Source organism: Peromyscus maniculatus, chromosome 6 (assembly GCF_049852395.1).
Source record: "Peromyscus maniculatus bairdii isolate BWxNUB_F1_BW_parent chromosome 6, HU_Pman_BW_mat_3.1, whole genome shotgun sequence".
NCBI classification, from domain to species: domain Eukaryota; kingdom Metazoa; phylum Chordata; class Mammalia; order Rodentia; family Cricetidae; genus Peromyscus; species Peromyscus maniculatus.
The window spans coordinates 44689242-44701631 of NC_134857.1; the positions used below are offsets into that span (position 1 = coordinate 44689242).

At 36.6% G+C, this 12390-nt stretch overlaps 1 protein-coding gene across 1 annotated transcript in view; it reads right to left on the reverse strand.

Annotated features, from left to right (window-relative positions):
• Window positions 1-6007: 6007 nt before the first annotated feature.
• Window positions 6008-12390, reverse strand: part of Dhx36 (DEAH-box helicase 36) — a 42374-nt gene continuing 35991 nt past the window's right edge. Inside the window, exons 21-25 of the mRNA XM_015989600.3 lie at window positions 10569-10668; window positions 10316-10406; window positions 7947-8067; window positions 7201-7353; window positions 6008-6686 (exon numbers count right to left, since the gene is read on the reverse strand). Of these exons, the coding sequence (XP_015845086.1) occupies window positions 6501-6686; window positions 7201-7353; window positions 7947-8067; window positions 10316-10406; window positions 10569-10668 (651 nt within the window). The 3' untranslated portion in view covers window positions 6008-6500. The remainder of the gene's footprint in view (window positions 6687-7200; window positions 7354-7946; window positions 8068-10315; window positions 10407-10568; window positions 10669-12390) is intronic.

Genomic DNA, 12390 nt, shown 5'->3' on the forward strand with positions numbered 1-12390 from the left:
TGTGTGTGTGTATGTGTGTGTGTGTGTACGTACAAGGTGATCCCACCAGTCTAGGAAGGAAGCTGCACTAGGGGGAGTGATCTTGGCTAAAAGGGATACTTCCAGCCAAGCACATGTCCTGAACAGACAGATAAAGGGAGTTCATCAACTGATAAACACTCTTAGCACCTACATGAATAAGGACTGTAGGCCAGAATGTCACAACATTCAGAATGTGTACATCAGCATTAGATAAGTGACCTTTATGATAAAAAAAAAAAGGTCTACCTAAAGATAATGCCTGGATTTCAATGAAGGCTGAATTTAGTCAAGAGAGTAAAATAATTTAAATATAAATCCTCCCAATGATACGGTCTCAAAACATAAGTAAAAATTAGAGAAATATAAATCCACATTATAGCATAAACTACACCGACATATCTTAGTATTTTATTAGAGAAGGATCCACACAAGCACAGACTTAATGACAATATAACATCATGCAAAAATTTCAGCATATGCTTTCAAGTGGACATTGCATTTGATTCTTAGACCCAAATGTAAAATGTAAAGCTTTTTTAAGTTCTTCAGATGTCATAGAAGAAACTTTGGGTGAGTTTGGTTTTGTGATAAATCCCCCCGCCCCTCAGAGCTCAGGGAACCCCATGGAAGAGAAGGCAGCAAGTGTCTAAAAAGCCAGAGGGGATAGAGGATATAAAGAAAATAAGCCCTCTAAATCAACAGGAGTAAAGCTTTTTAGGAACTCAAGAGACTGAAGCAGCATGCACAGGTCTGCACCAGGTTCTCATATAAACTTCCAGTTTAATGTTTTGGTGAGATTCCGAGAATGCAAACCAATGGGTCTCTGATTCTTGTGCCTTCTGGGCTTTCTGATGGTTTGTCTTGTCCTACTTTGATGTGATAATTTTTATCTTATATTTTATTGTTATTTTATTTAAAGAAATGAATGAATGAATGAATGAATGAATGAATGAATGAATGAATGAATGAATGAATGATTAGAAACCTAGCCACTAGGCTAAAGGTTAAGAACTGAATTGTCACACCTGGTAGGACAGAGAAAACAAGTTTTCTCCAATGAGTGACACTGGATGTCAACCACTCCAAGACAAGCCTCATGTTCAGTAGTTAACCAACATATAATGGACTCCACAGTGTTCTGAGTGTTGCTGCACTTTGATGTTTTTTGTTGTTTATTTTGTTTGTGTGTGTGGGGTTATTCTGTTATCTGTTTCGAGAGATATTGGTATTTTGTCTTCTTGAGAAAGAACTTAAATTTAGGTGGGTGTGGAGCGGGAGAGGATCTGGAAGGTTTTGGGAAGGGAAGAATTCGATCAAAATATATTTAACATTAAAAATGGCTTTAATAAAACTTTAATAGTTTTATTAATATAAGGAACTCTTAAACTTGAACTCAAAGATCAGAAATAATCTCAGTTCTAAACAATGGCAAAGATCTGGATAGCTCACCAGAGTTCAAATAGAACATAAGCCTATGAAAAGATGCTTGAATGTCAGAGCTGCAGACTAAATATTGTCAGGCACACGAAACGGCTAAAAGGGGGCAGCATGGTCGTGTAAACCTATAATCCCAATCTCAGCACTGGAGAAGCTGATGGAGATGGATTTCTCTGAGTTCAAGGTCCCTAATGACCCCAAACAAAAGACGAGAAAACAAAAACAGGAATACTTACTGCTGGTGAAAACGCAGTAACCTCCTGGGAAGGCAGTTTGGCAGTTTCTGACAGAACTAAATAGCCCTACCATATGATCTCACAATCACAGGCCTTGGGTTTTATCCAAGTGAGTTGAAAACCTGTCCATATACATAAAAATGTGTATAAATGTTTACAGCAGCTGTTTTCACAATCACCAAAACCTGATGGGTAAGTAGGTGAATGGATAAGCTATGCACCCATCCATTTTTATCTTAAAATCCAAGGAAAACAATTGGCTTCTAAGAATAACTGAAAATAAAAAGAAATGTCTGTTCTAAGAGGCTGGCTGGAAGCCACAGCAAAAAATAAGAAATATATAGAAATTATAGTTGAGCCTTGAACGTCATTTCTGCATAGTTTTATGTCAACTTGACACAAGCTAGTCATCTGAAAGAAGGGAACCTCAATTGAGAAAATGCTATTGTAAGATCTAGCTGTAGGGCATTTTCTGAATTAGTGATTGATAGGGAAGGCCCCTGCCCATGGTGGATGATGCTGGTTCTGGGTTCTATAAGAAAGCAGGCTGCACAAGCCATAAGGCACAAGGCAGTAAGCAGCTCCCCTTCTTGGCCTCTGCACCAGCTCCTTCCTCCAGGATCCTGCCCTGTGAGTTCCTGTTCTGACTTCCTTCAATGATGGACTACAAGGTGGAATCACAAGCAAAATAAACCCTTTCCTCCCAGACTTGCTTTTGGTCATGGTGTTTCATCACAGCAATAGTAAACCTAACTAAGACCACCATGGTACAGCCTCTCCAGTTGAAAAGTGAAGTTTTAATACCATCAATTCTTAGGTCTAGGTGTTCTGGAAGCAAGCTCATACAAGGGCAACCAGAAGTGACTGCAAGGTTGCTACAGTATAGCATACTGTATTAGCATGATCCTACTAGCCTTAGATTTAATGCTTACATTTCTCTGTACTCTTGAAATCTTAGTCTTGGTAAATCTTAGTTTTGGTAAATTTTAACTTTTATAATAGATTTGTACACATTTTGATAATTATGTACATCTATTTTATGCATTGACATACCTTTTTATGAAACTTTCAATAGTTCTAGGTCATAAAATGTGCAACCTTTTTAAATCAAATCTTCTTGATCCCCTGGCCTTCCAAGATGGGTCAGTGAATTCATCAAGTTCTTCATACCCATGTTGTTCAAGGGTCAGCAATGCAAGAATGCTTAGAAAAATTCCCCCAAAACTCTACTACACTAAAGCTCTATGGACTCACCTATCCATGCTTTGTTTTCAAGTAGGACAGCACTCATTCCATCTTGAACCTAACTTGAAAATTACTGACATGAATTAAAATTTAAGAATGAGAAAGTCACAATTTAAAAGATGCCCCTCGGGCTGGAGGGATAGCTCAGCCGTTAAAGGCTAGGCTCACAACCAAAAATATAAAAGATGCTCCTCATTCAGCAGGAATGGCTGGATGTCATTCACAATTCAGACTGGTTGTGTGATGCTTCCCAAACAGTTGCTCTCATGGTGTTCTCAACTCCCAGTTTTGTTCTCATGCCCTACCATTTACCTCACGGTTGGTGCCGTTTTCTCCTGGCACTTGCTTTCCTTGTGAAAAGCAGCACATTGGACCATTTTCAAGGTCAAGAAACAGCATACCTATCTAGAGTGACTAATTTTATCCCCAAACAGGAATACTTTAAAACCCATCATTTGACATGAGGTGAAGAATCAAAACACTCTATGTGTAAGTCAATTAGGCAAAGAAGCAACTAAGCACATGGAAAGATGCTCATCACTAATCATAGAAGCAAAAATAAAACAGAACACTTAACTGAATGTGAAAAATCAAACGAAAAACCAATGGAAATTATCAAGTACAAACCAGCCATTAGACAGACAAAAGTGGCACAGCCACTCAAGGAAAGCCTGGTAGTTTCTTAAAGACACACTGTACCAGGTGGCTGGAGAGATGACTCAGTCAACTGAGTAAGGGGTAACTTACAGAAGACTGAAGTTCAGTTCCCAGCATCCACAAGGCAGCTCACAATGCCTGTAGTTTCAGCTCCAGGGGATCCAAGGCCTTCTTTTGGCCTCCATGAACACCTGCATATATGTGGTACATATAAACTTACACAGGCAAATATACACACGAATCAAACTAAAAATCTTTAAAAAAAAAAAGAAAAGACATACTTTACCATCTGATGGAATGATCTTAATCCAAGATATTTACGCAGGAAGTGAAAACATGGAACCATATGACAACTGTACACATTTAAAGCAGCTTTATTAACAGCAAAAATGCTGAAAATACGTGAAATGTCCATCAAGTGGTAAATGGATACAATGACATAAGCATAAGAGAATACTAAACAATAAAAATTACTAATATGTACAGTAAGGATATATGTTATCTCAGTGCTTTATATTAAGTGAAAAGGGCTGCTCATGTAGAGTGTGTGAATTCATTACTGGAAATCCTAGAAAAGGCGAAACTATTGATAAAAAGCTGATCATTGGGTGCCACAGGGTAGAAACGAGGCAAGGGCAATTTTGCCTGCAAAAGCAACAAGAGAAAATTTTAGGTTGATGGGAATGTTCTACATCAAGATGGTGGTGTTAGCTACATGATTTTATACAGTAGATAAAATACACTGAAACTACTCTTAAATTGGCTAATTATATATAATACCTTAAAGCTTCAAGAAAGCATGGGAATATATCAAAAACTAACAATGGAAACATGATTTACTTTGCTGGACACATTTTCAAATATTGGCAAGATATTTTTTTTAAATCAGAATAAAATGTTGTTTAACAAATAGGATGATTACAAATATATGGATATACAACATACTTATAGTTACTTAATAAATACAAACTCAGTGTTGAGAATGGGAAGAAATGTGTCACCATTTACTTAGTCTGGGTGCACGGATACTGAAATAATTTTAAAGTAGACTTTGTTTTACAAATGTGGTAAAATAGAGTTTGCAATTAATTCACTTAAAATTATCTAGAGCTTTTTTTTTCAGGGCAGTTAATTAGGAAGGTATCATACACATGTACTTAATGCTCTTAAAGCATTATGCAGTGGTATATTTCATTTCTCCTCATAAGTTTGTTTCAGTGTTTTTTCCAACTTATTCTCTGTTGTGCAAAGGGGTAAAACACAGAGGCTTTCATTCTTGATGACCTATTTTTTAAGAACACCACAAAGGTCATTTTGAGGCTTGGAATGCACTTTCCAGTTAGCAGTCCTAGTTTGTAATCCAAAGAAGCAAAATCTCCAGAACACTTGCAATTCACCCTCCACCCTATTTAGCTTTGGCAGAGACAACAACAGGAGGTGGCAATACCACACTTATCTTTGTGAACTGCTCATCTGTAAACAGTTCTGAAATATGCTTTCATTGCTATGGAGAATAAATACATGCTTGAAACACACCTTGACTTTAGGGTCAAAACTAATAGCTATAGTACTGTAACACCACTATCACTATAAGAGTTCAGGGACAGACAGTTTTGGTGAGACAATCCAAAAGAACAAAATTAGAATGCAAAACAATCAAATCTTTGTGCACAGTGCCAGGTGACATACACTCTGACATGGGAGCAGTAGCTGAACCAGTGCAGTCAGCAAATCCATGGCCATATTATGCATATACCCTGGTCATCTCACTAAACGAGGGAAATAAGACCAAACCTGATTATCTTACAACGAGAAAACCAACATCATTAAACTAGAGTTAGTGACTTGAACAAGGAACCAAGAGTCAAAACACTAAAAAACCAACAGCTCTAACCATCCTGAAATTAGTCATGTTTTGTCACAGTCCACCAAGAGTGTAAAGAAGCAGAAGAATGGTGTAGTATAGGCTGGAGATGTGGCTCAGTAATCCAGCACTTTTGTCTAGCATGTGTGAAGCCCTTAGCTCAAGCATCTCCAGAATCCTCTGTACAAAAATTAAATGGTAAAATAGATTATTAAATGTTAAAAAATATTTCATGGACAAATAGTAACAAAGACTATGTGAGAATTATATGCATCAGACACTAGTCTATGGTCTTTTACACACATATTACCATGTTTAATCCTCACAACCTTTACCTGCCCTTCAGATAAGGAAAAGAGGCTGAGCTAAGACAGAACCTCTGCCATCATATCCAGACATGTGCTCAGTTGCTACACTATGCTACACAGGGCAGGAAGTTGGTATAAGAACACTTTTAAAAAGTTAAAAAACAAAAGAAACAAACAAAAATAACACTAAGTGAGCCGAGTGATAGGTCGAACTCTAGAAAACAAACCAAGAAGTTAGCTGAGATTTACACATTGTACATTTTATTAAATACTGAGCTTTATTACAACAAATTTACTTGTAATAGAAGTTCATTTTTAAAAATGTGGTTGTACTCAAATTCTTACTTCACACTGCTTTTTGGCCAAACATTCTATTCTTACTGTCTCTAGACAGTCACTATGGACAGAAAATTAATTTTGCATAATGGCATAAAGGAATTTGTCAATGTTACAACACTTAATATATGGAAGAAGAATACTCCCGAAGTGTGGACATATCTACAATAGAGTATATGATCAGAGAGCATACTGCTTTTCCCAGTGTCTTTATAGATGACACTGTTTAATCATGCACATTAACTCTTTACTACCCACTTAAAGTTTCTATCTTACACACAAGAGCGATTCAGAGCCCAAGGCTTGACATTTTGCCAAAAACTAAAAAAGAGAAAAAAAAAAAAAGAGAGAGAAACATGAACATCAGGATGAGTTTTAGGCCATCACAGAAAGCTGTCAGCTGTAATATCCCTCCTGTGACCGTGGTGGCAAGTTCCTTGGAACAGCCTTTTCCTGTGTTTTGATCAAGTCTAGAATAGCTGACAGTACTGCACAGTCTCTGGACTTAGTATCATTCCAGTCTACAGGATGAGGGCATTCAATCTTCTCTTGCAGAAGGATATCCAGTTCCTTTCTTAGCCCCTAAGGTTGAAGGAAGCAGACAGGCTCATCAGGGAAGATGGATTTTTAGACAATATCAAAGACAAATGTTACTGTAGCAGTGACAAGGATTTTTATACGCTATTAGAAAGGAAGGCAAAATATCTGTAGAGCAACCAACTAAATGTATGGTTAAAAGATTCAAAGTTTCATCCTTAAAAGTCTTTGGAAGAATATATTACTACATCAAAAAGAATTTGGAAAACTAAAAATTGGTCAACACTACTGGCTCTTTTGCAATAGAACAAGAAACATTCTTTTTAAAAACATTTATTTATCCTGAGGATCACATGATGTGTGCCATGGACTGTGTATGGAGGTCAGAGAACAAACAATGTTCATTAGTCAGGTACATACTTCCACCATGTGTGCATCAAGGACAATGTTTCAGGCTCGGCTGCGAGCTGCTTTACATGCTGGGCCATCTGATGGCCCCCAAGATCACATATTCACTTGCATGCAAACTTACATACAGACAACCATTAACATTAGTCACCTTAACAAGATGGGCAATTCTTTCTGGAGACTGAAACACAATCCATTCATCTACAGCAATAACTTCCTGACCATTATCTTTCTGGATGGAAATATCTCCCCCAAAGAACAACAGGCAGTATGGTGAAACTTCTGTACAGTCGTACAAGTAAATCTGTAAAGAGCGTTAACGTAAAAGGTGCATGAGGACGCAAGAAAGGACTACTACCATACCAATTCAACATCACAAGCATTGATCAGCTTCTTTCCAAAATAGGTATTAACTTGCTAATGTGATTTTGAAGATTTTGAAGAAATAACATTTTAAGTAAACCATTCTTAATTCCTTGAGATTTTATTTTTTTGTTCTAAAGCATATGATTTCCCTTGAACATTTTCTGAATGTCAAAACTAGTAAAAAACAATAAAGCTAAAAATATTTTATTTCTATATCAACATATAAAAATAGAACCCACTTACTATTCTGATCACTACTAAGCCTATTAACTTATTATATAGATGGATATATTGTCCTGCCAACAAATCTTTACATAATGCACACTCCTGACAGCACTTCTTGAAAGCAGGCTCTAAAGAAAAACCACATAAATCAAATAACTGATATACTTCATGAAAATATATAGAAAGTACATTACTCATAGAAAAAAGCTTTAATTTATCTCAGAAAAAATAGAATTTTGAAAGTAGAAAATTAGAAACCTATAACACTGACATTCAGATTTACAATTATGTTAAATGTTCACTTACACTGCTTGTCCTCATCTTCAGGTGATAGATAAGCCAGTTATAGTGGAAGTCTGTTTGCTCCACATTGACAGACTTAGGATGAATAGAAACCAGACCATCAGACTTTGTGTGAACTTTTACCCTTTAAAAAAGTTATAATACAGTTCATAAGTGTCTTAAGGGATTTTCCCCTCATTACTACAAAAAATTACTTTAAAAATAATAGGTAGCTTAGTAAAAATCAAACAAAGGAAGCAATCTTTAAAAATGTACCACACATGAATTTAGTATATGTCTACAATATATACATCTCAATCAGCTCCTGAGGAAAGTAGAATTTTATAAAGGGCAGGTGAAAATACATGAGCAAAATATGAATGTCCTACACCATAACAATGAATCCCCTTAGAGTTTTAATAATTTAACACAGCAGACAGATGACAGACTGTTCCTTAATGGTGTTAGTATACAACACACAATGAAAGCATGAGAAATGATTAGGAAGGAGCTTGTTCTAAGAGTCTACATTTTACTATGACCATCACCATAATGACCACTACCCTTAAGTTATACAGTAACTGTGAAATAATCAACTAAAACCTTCCAGTGGTTAATTGTATTCCCAGAAGACCACAAAAAATTAGAATTTTGTTCAAAAAGAGACTTTTGATAAAACTGATTTTTAAAATTTCTTTTAGATTTACTTAATGTGCCTGAGTGCTTTGCCTGCATGTATATATGTGCAGCACTTGTGTGCTTGGTGCCCACAGAGGCCAGAGGAGGGCATTGGATCCCCTAAGACTGGAGTTACAGAGTTTTGAGTGGCCATGTGGGTGGTGAGAATAGAATCTGGATCCCATGGAAGAGCAGACAGTGCTCTAAAACGCTGAGCCACCTCTTTAGTCCCTTTAAAATGTTTTTAAATGCCTTCCATTCACTCAAATTTCTCAATTTCAAAAATAGATATATTTGGAATTAAGACATTTTGGCAGTTTACTCTTTGACTTCTTAGGGGGCTTTCTTATTATTACAGTGGTTTATTTTGTGGGGGGCAGGAGTGCACATGTGACAGGAAGGTGACAACTAGGACCAGTCTCTCCCTTCAAGATGTTCGTTTTAGGGAGGAGTATTGTGGAATATTATTTTAAGATCTGTTACATTTGTTTATACTGTGGAACATTTGTTTAGTGATACAAAGATGTGTTGCATTCTTTAGTCTTGCATTTGTTTAACTCTGTGAAGCTGTGTTACTTTGCCTGTCTAAAACATCTGATTGGTCTAAAAAAGAGCTGGACAACCAACAGTTTGGCAGGAAAGAATAAGTGGAGCTGGCAGGCAGAGAGAATAAATAGGAGAGATCTGGGGAAAAAAGATCAAGGAAAAAGAAGGAGCAAGGAAAGGACATGAGGGGCCAGCCACCCAGCCTCACAACCAGCAATGGAGTAAGTAAGGAAAAAAGATATACAGAAAAAGAAAAGGGTAAAAGCCCAGAGGCACAAGATAGATGGGATAATTTAAGGAAAGATGGCTAGAAATAAGCTAAGCTAAGGGCACCACAGTTTGAGAATCACTGCCCTAGAACAGTATCCTAATGATGGTCATTTTTGGCAGTCTGTATTTTCCATTTTTATAATCACAAGATACCCAGCATTTTCATTTACATTAATCCTAATATTTCACATATTACTATACAGTTTTAAACCACAATTTTCCCACTGTTAGTAGACACCTGTTCTATTTGCTACACACCTGTAGATTAAAAAGTATCTGTAATCAATTCCGTAGGATAAACTCAAATTAAAATCTGAATTTAATCAATGAACTGTGCTGTGCCAATGACTACTTTACTGAACATCTTCCAAAGGGTAACAACAATTCAATACCCCTTGGCCTCTTCTGACTCTCAGTACCCTCACCAGAGTACACCATGAAGCAGGAAAATTATTTATGTCCAATTGGTACTAAGGCTACATAGACATAGATTCCACTTCTCCAAAGAATGAATTTTATTTATTTATTTGTTTGTTTATTTATTTAATTTTATTTGAATAGATATAACAAAAATATCCTTTTTTTAACAAGGAAAAGAAAAATATGTACATATAAAACAAAATCTATTCCAGCCAATTTCTCCTTAGGCATTGTTCCTCATACTGCTCGGTCAGCCTTGAATGTTTACAGAAGTTCCATGTTTTACTAACCTGTTTTGTAAATGGGTGATCATATGAGTGACTAAATCTGTGTGTGAGGAATTACTCAATAATTCCTATGCATCTAAATTATCAGACATGCCAAGAATCCAGCAACAAGAGTGAGAGTACATTTCTATTAGAGGGTTCCAAAGCTGAAGAAAGAGCTGCAAGCAGTTGATAACAATCTTCAATGCTTACATTTTTCTTTTTTTACCCAAATTTAGTCGGATTTTAGCAACTTTGGGATATAAACCAGCACAGATGACAGCTTTAATTATCTTCTCATTATCTATTGGGAGTAGGAAAGTAGAGGGGGAGAAAAGTAAAATACTTAGACAGTGGACCATTATTGGCAAGTGATTTACTGTGTGTGTGTGTGTGTGTGTGTGTGTGTGTGTGTGTGTGTGTGTGTGTGTGTGTTTTTGCTTTGCTTTGCTTTGCTTTGCTTTACCTGAATTTATATTAGCTTTAGGATCTTTGGGACTTCTGCTGCTTACAAATCCAGCTCCAAGAAGATGCTCAGCAAACTGTCCCTTCATGTTATGCAGCATCTAGAGGGGAATGGTAACAAACAGCTAGAAACCCTTCACACACAGCCTATAAATCATAAGCAACTCAATGTAGTTTTTTGCTTCATCTGCTTTACAGAAACACTGGTATAAAAATGTGATACATTTAAGACAAGATTTAGTTTTAGCTATATGTGTGTGTATATTTCTTGTGAGTCTGAGTGCCTGTGGAGGCCTGAAGGCTTGAGACCACTTACAGCTAGAGTTACAGGCAGTTAAGAGCCACCAACACACATGTGCTGGGAACCAACTTGGGTCCTCTGCAGTAAGAGCTTTTAACTGCTGAGCTATCTCTGCAGCTCGGCTCTTAAATGTGATCATTTAAGGAGGGAATTAGTAAATCACAAAACTGTAAATAAATTTTACTAGAACTTAACTGTATTCTACTGTCTATTCTTTTTGATTGTTTTGGTACTCTAATAACAGAGCTGAATGTTTTTTAAAATACATAGCCTGCAAGTCTAAACTATTATTTGGTGGGGGAAAAAATGCAAAGAATAATGAATAAAAGGGGAAAAAACCCACTAATGTTTAAATCCATTAATCCATTTTGCAAGACACTTGAGTTTTGGAATTGCTCTTAACAAGCAGAAACAATAACAACGAAACAATTACCAAGATCAACTACTGTTAACATACTAACACAGGAGTATTTTCCTTAAGAAAAACCATGAGTTAAGCAGAAATGATGGGTGGCTCAGTACAGAGAAAAAAATGTTCCTTACCTCAGTTATCTTCATAATCATTAATATGGTAGACACTATGTATACACACCAACAGAAGAATCAGAAAGAAGCATAGTTTAAGATGAGATCTATTGTGTTTTGTTTCTTACTTTTGCTTATTAGGTTTTTGAAGCAGAATTTCATATAGCCCAGGTTGGCCTCATACTATGTGGCTGAGGCTGGCCCTGAATTCCTGATCCTCTTTCTGTCTTCACCTCCTGAATGGTAAGATTACGGGCATGTCATACAACTTCCACCTTGAGATCAGCCTTTAGAATTAGAAGGTGTTTTTCGCCAAGCATTATGATACAAGTCTGTAATCTAAGCCACTTGGGAGACCAAGAAAGAAGTAAGCGCACCAGGACGGCCTGGGCTGCAAGCAAGACTGTCTCAAAAACAAGTTTTTATAAAGTGGAACTAACTTTAGTTCAAATTAAAGAAGTTCCACAGAAATGAAAATCAATTTGTTTTTACAACCACAGAAATGTTTTCTAATGAATTCTTTCAACAAAGAGATTATAGTACATAAAACTAGCTACATCTAAGTATTTCTTTTGACAAAAGGTACAACTTGGGTTTCTCCATGTAATTCTTCTAAATGAGTCTGATAACCACCTCCTCCTGGTCATTATAGCATTGTAATTTTAGGGAAACCATCTCTACATACAGTCCTCAAGTGTAGTTCCCTCACTACCTTGTGCTCCTTTTATATCTAAACAATTTCAGCAAGCACTGTCAATCATGGGGCATGCTAGCTCCACAGTTGAAATCTTCAATGACTCCTTGTCAGTGACTGTTTTCAGGAACTCAAGAGAACAGCATTTCTTGAGTGCTTGTCATCTGTCACACACTTGACATATCTCTCAACTTGGATTTAGCCATCTTTCTACAATACAGTACATTTCATTTTTCCATTTCAGGGAACTGTCATTGATACATGTCTGGGTAAGTCTCCACTACACATGATACCTATACAGTA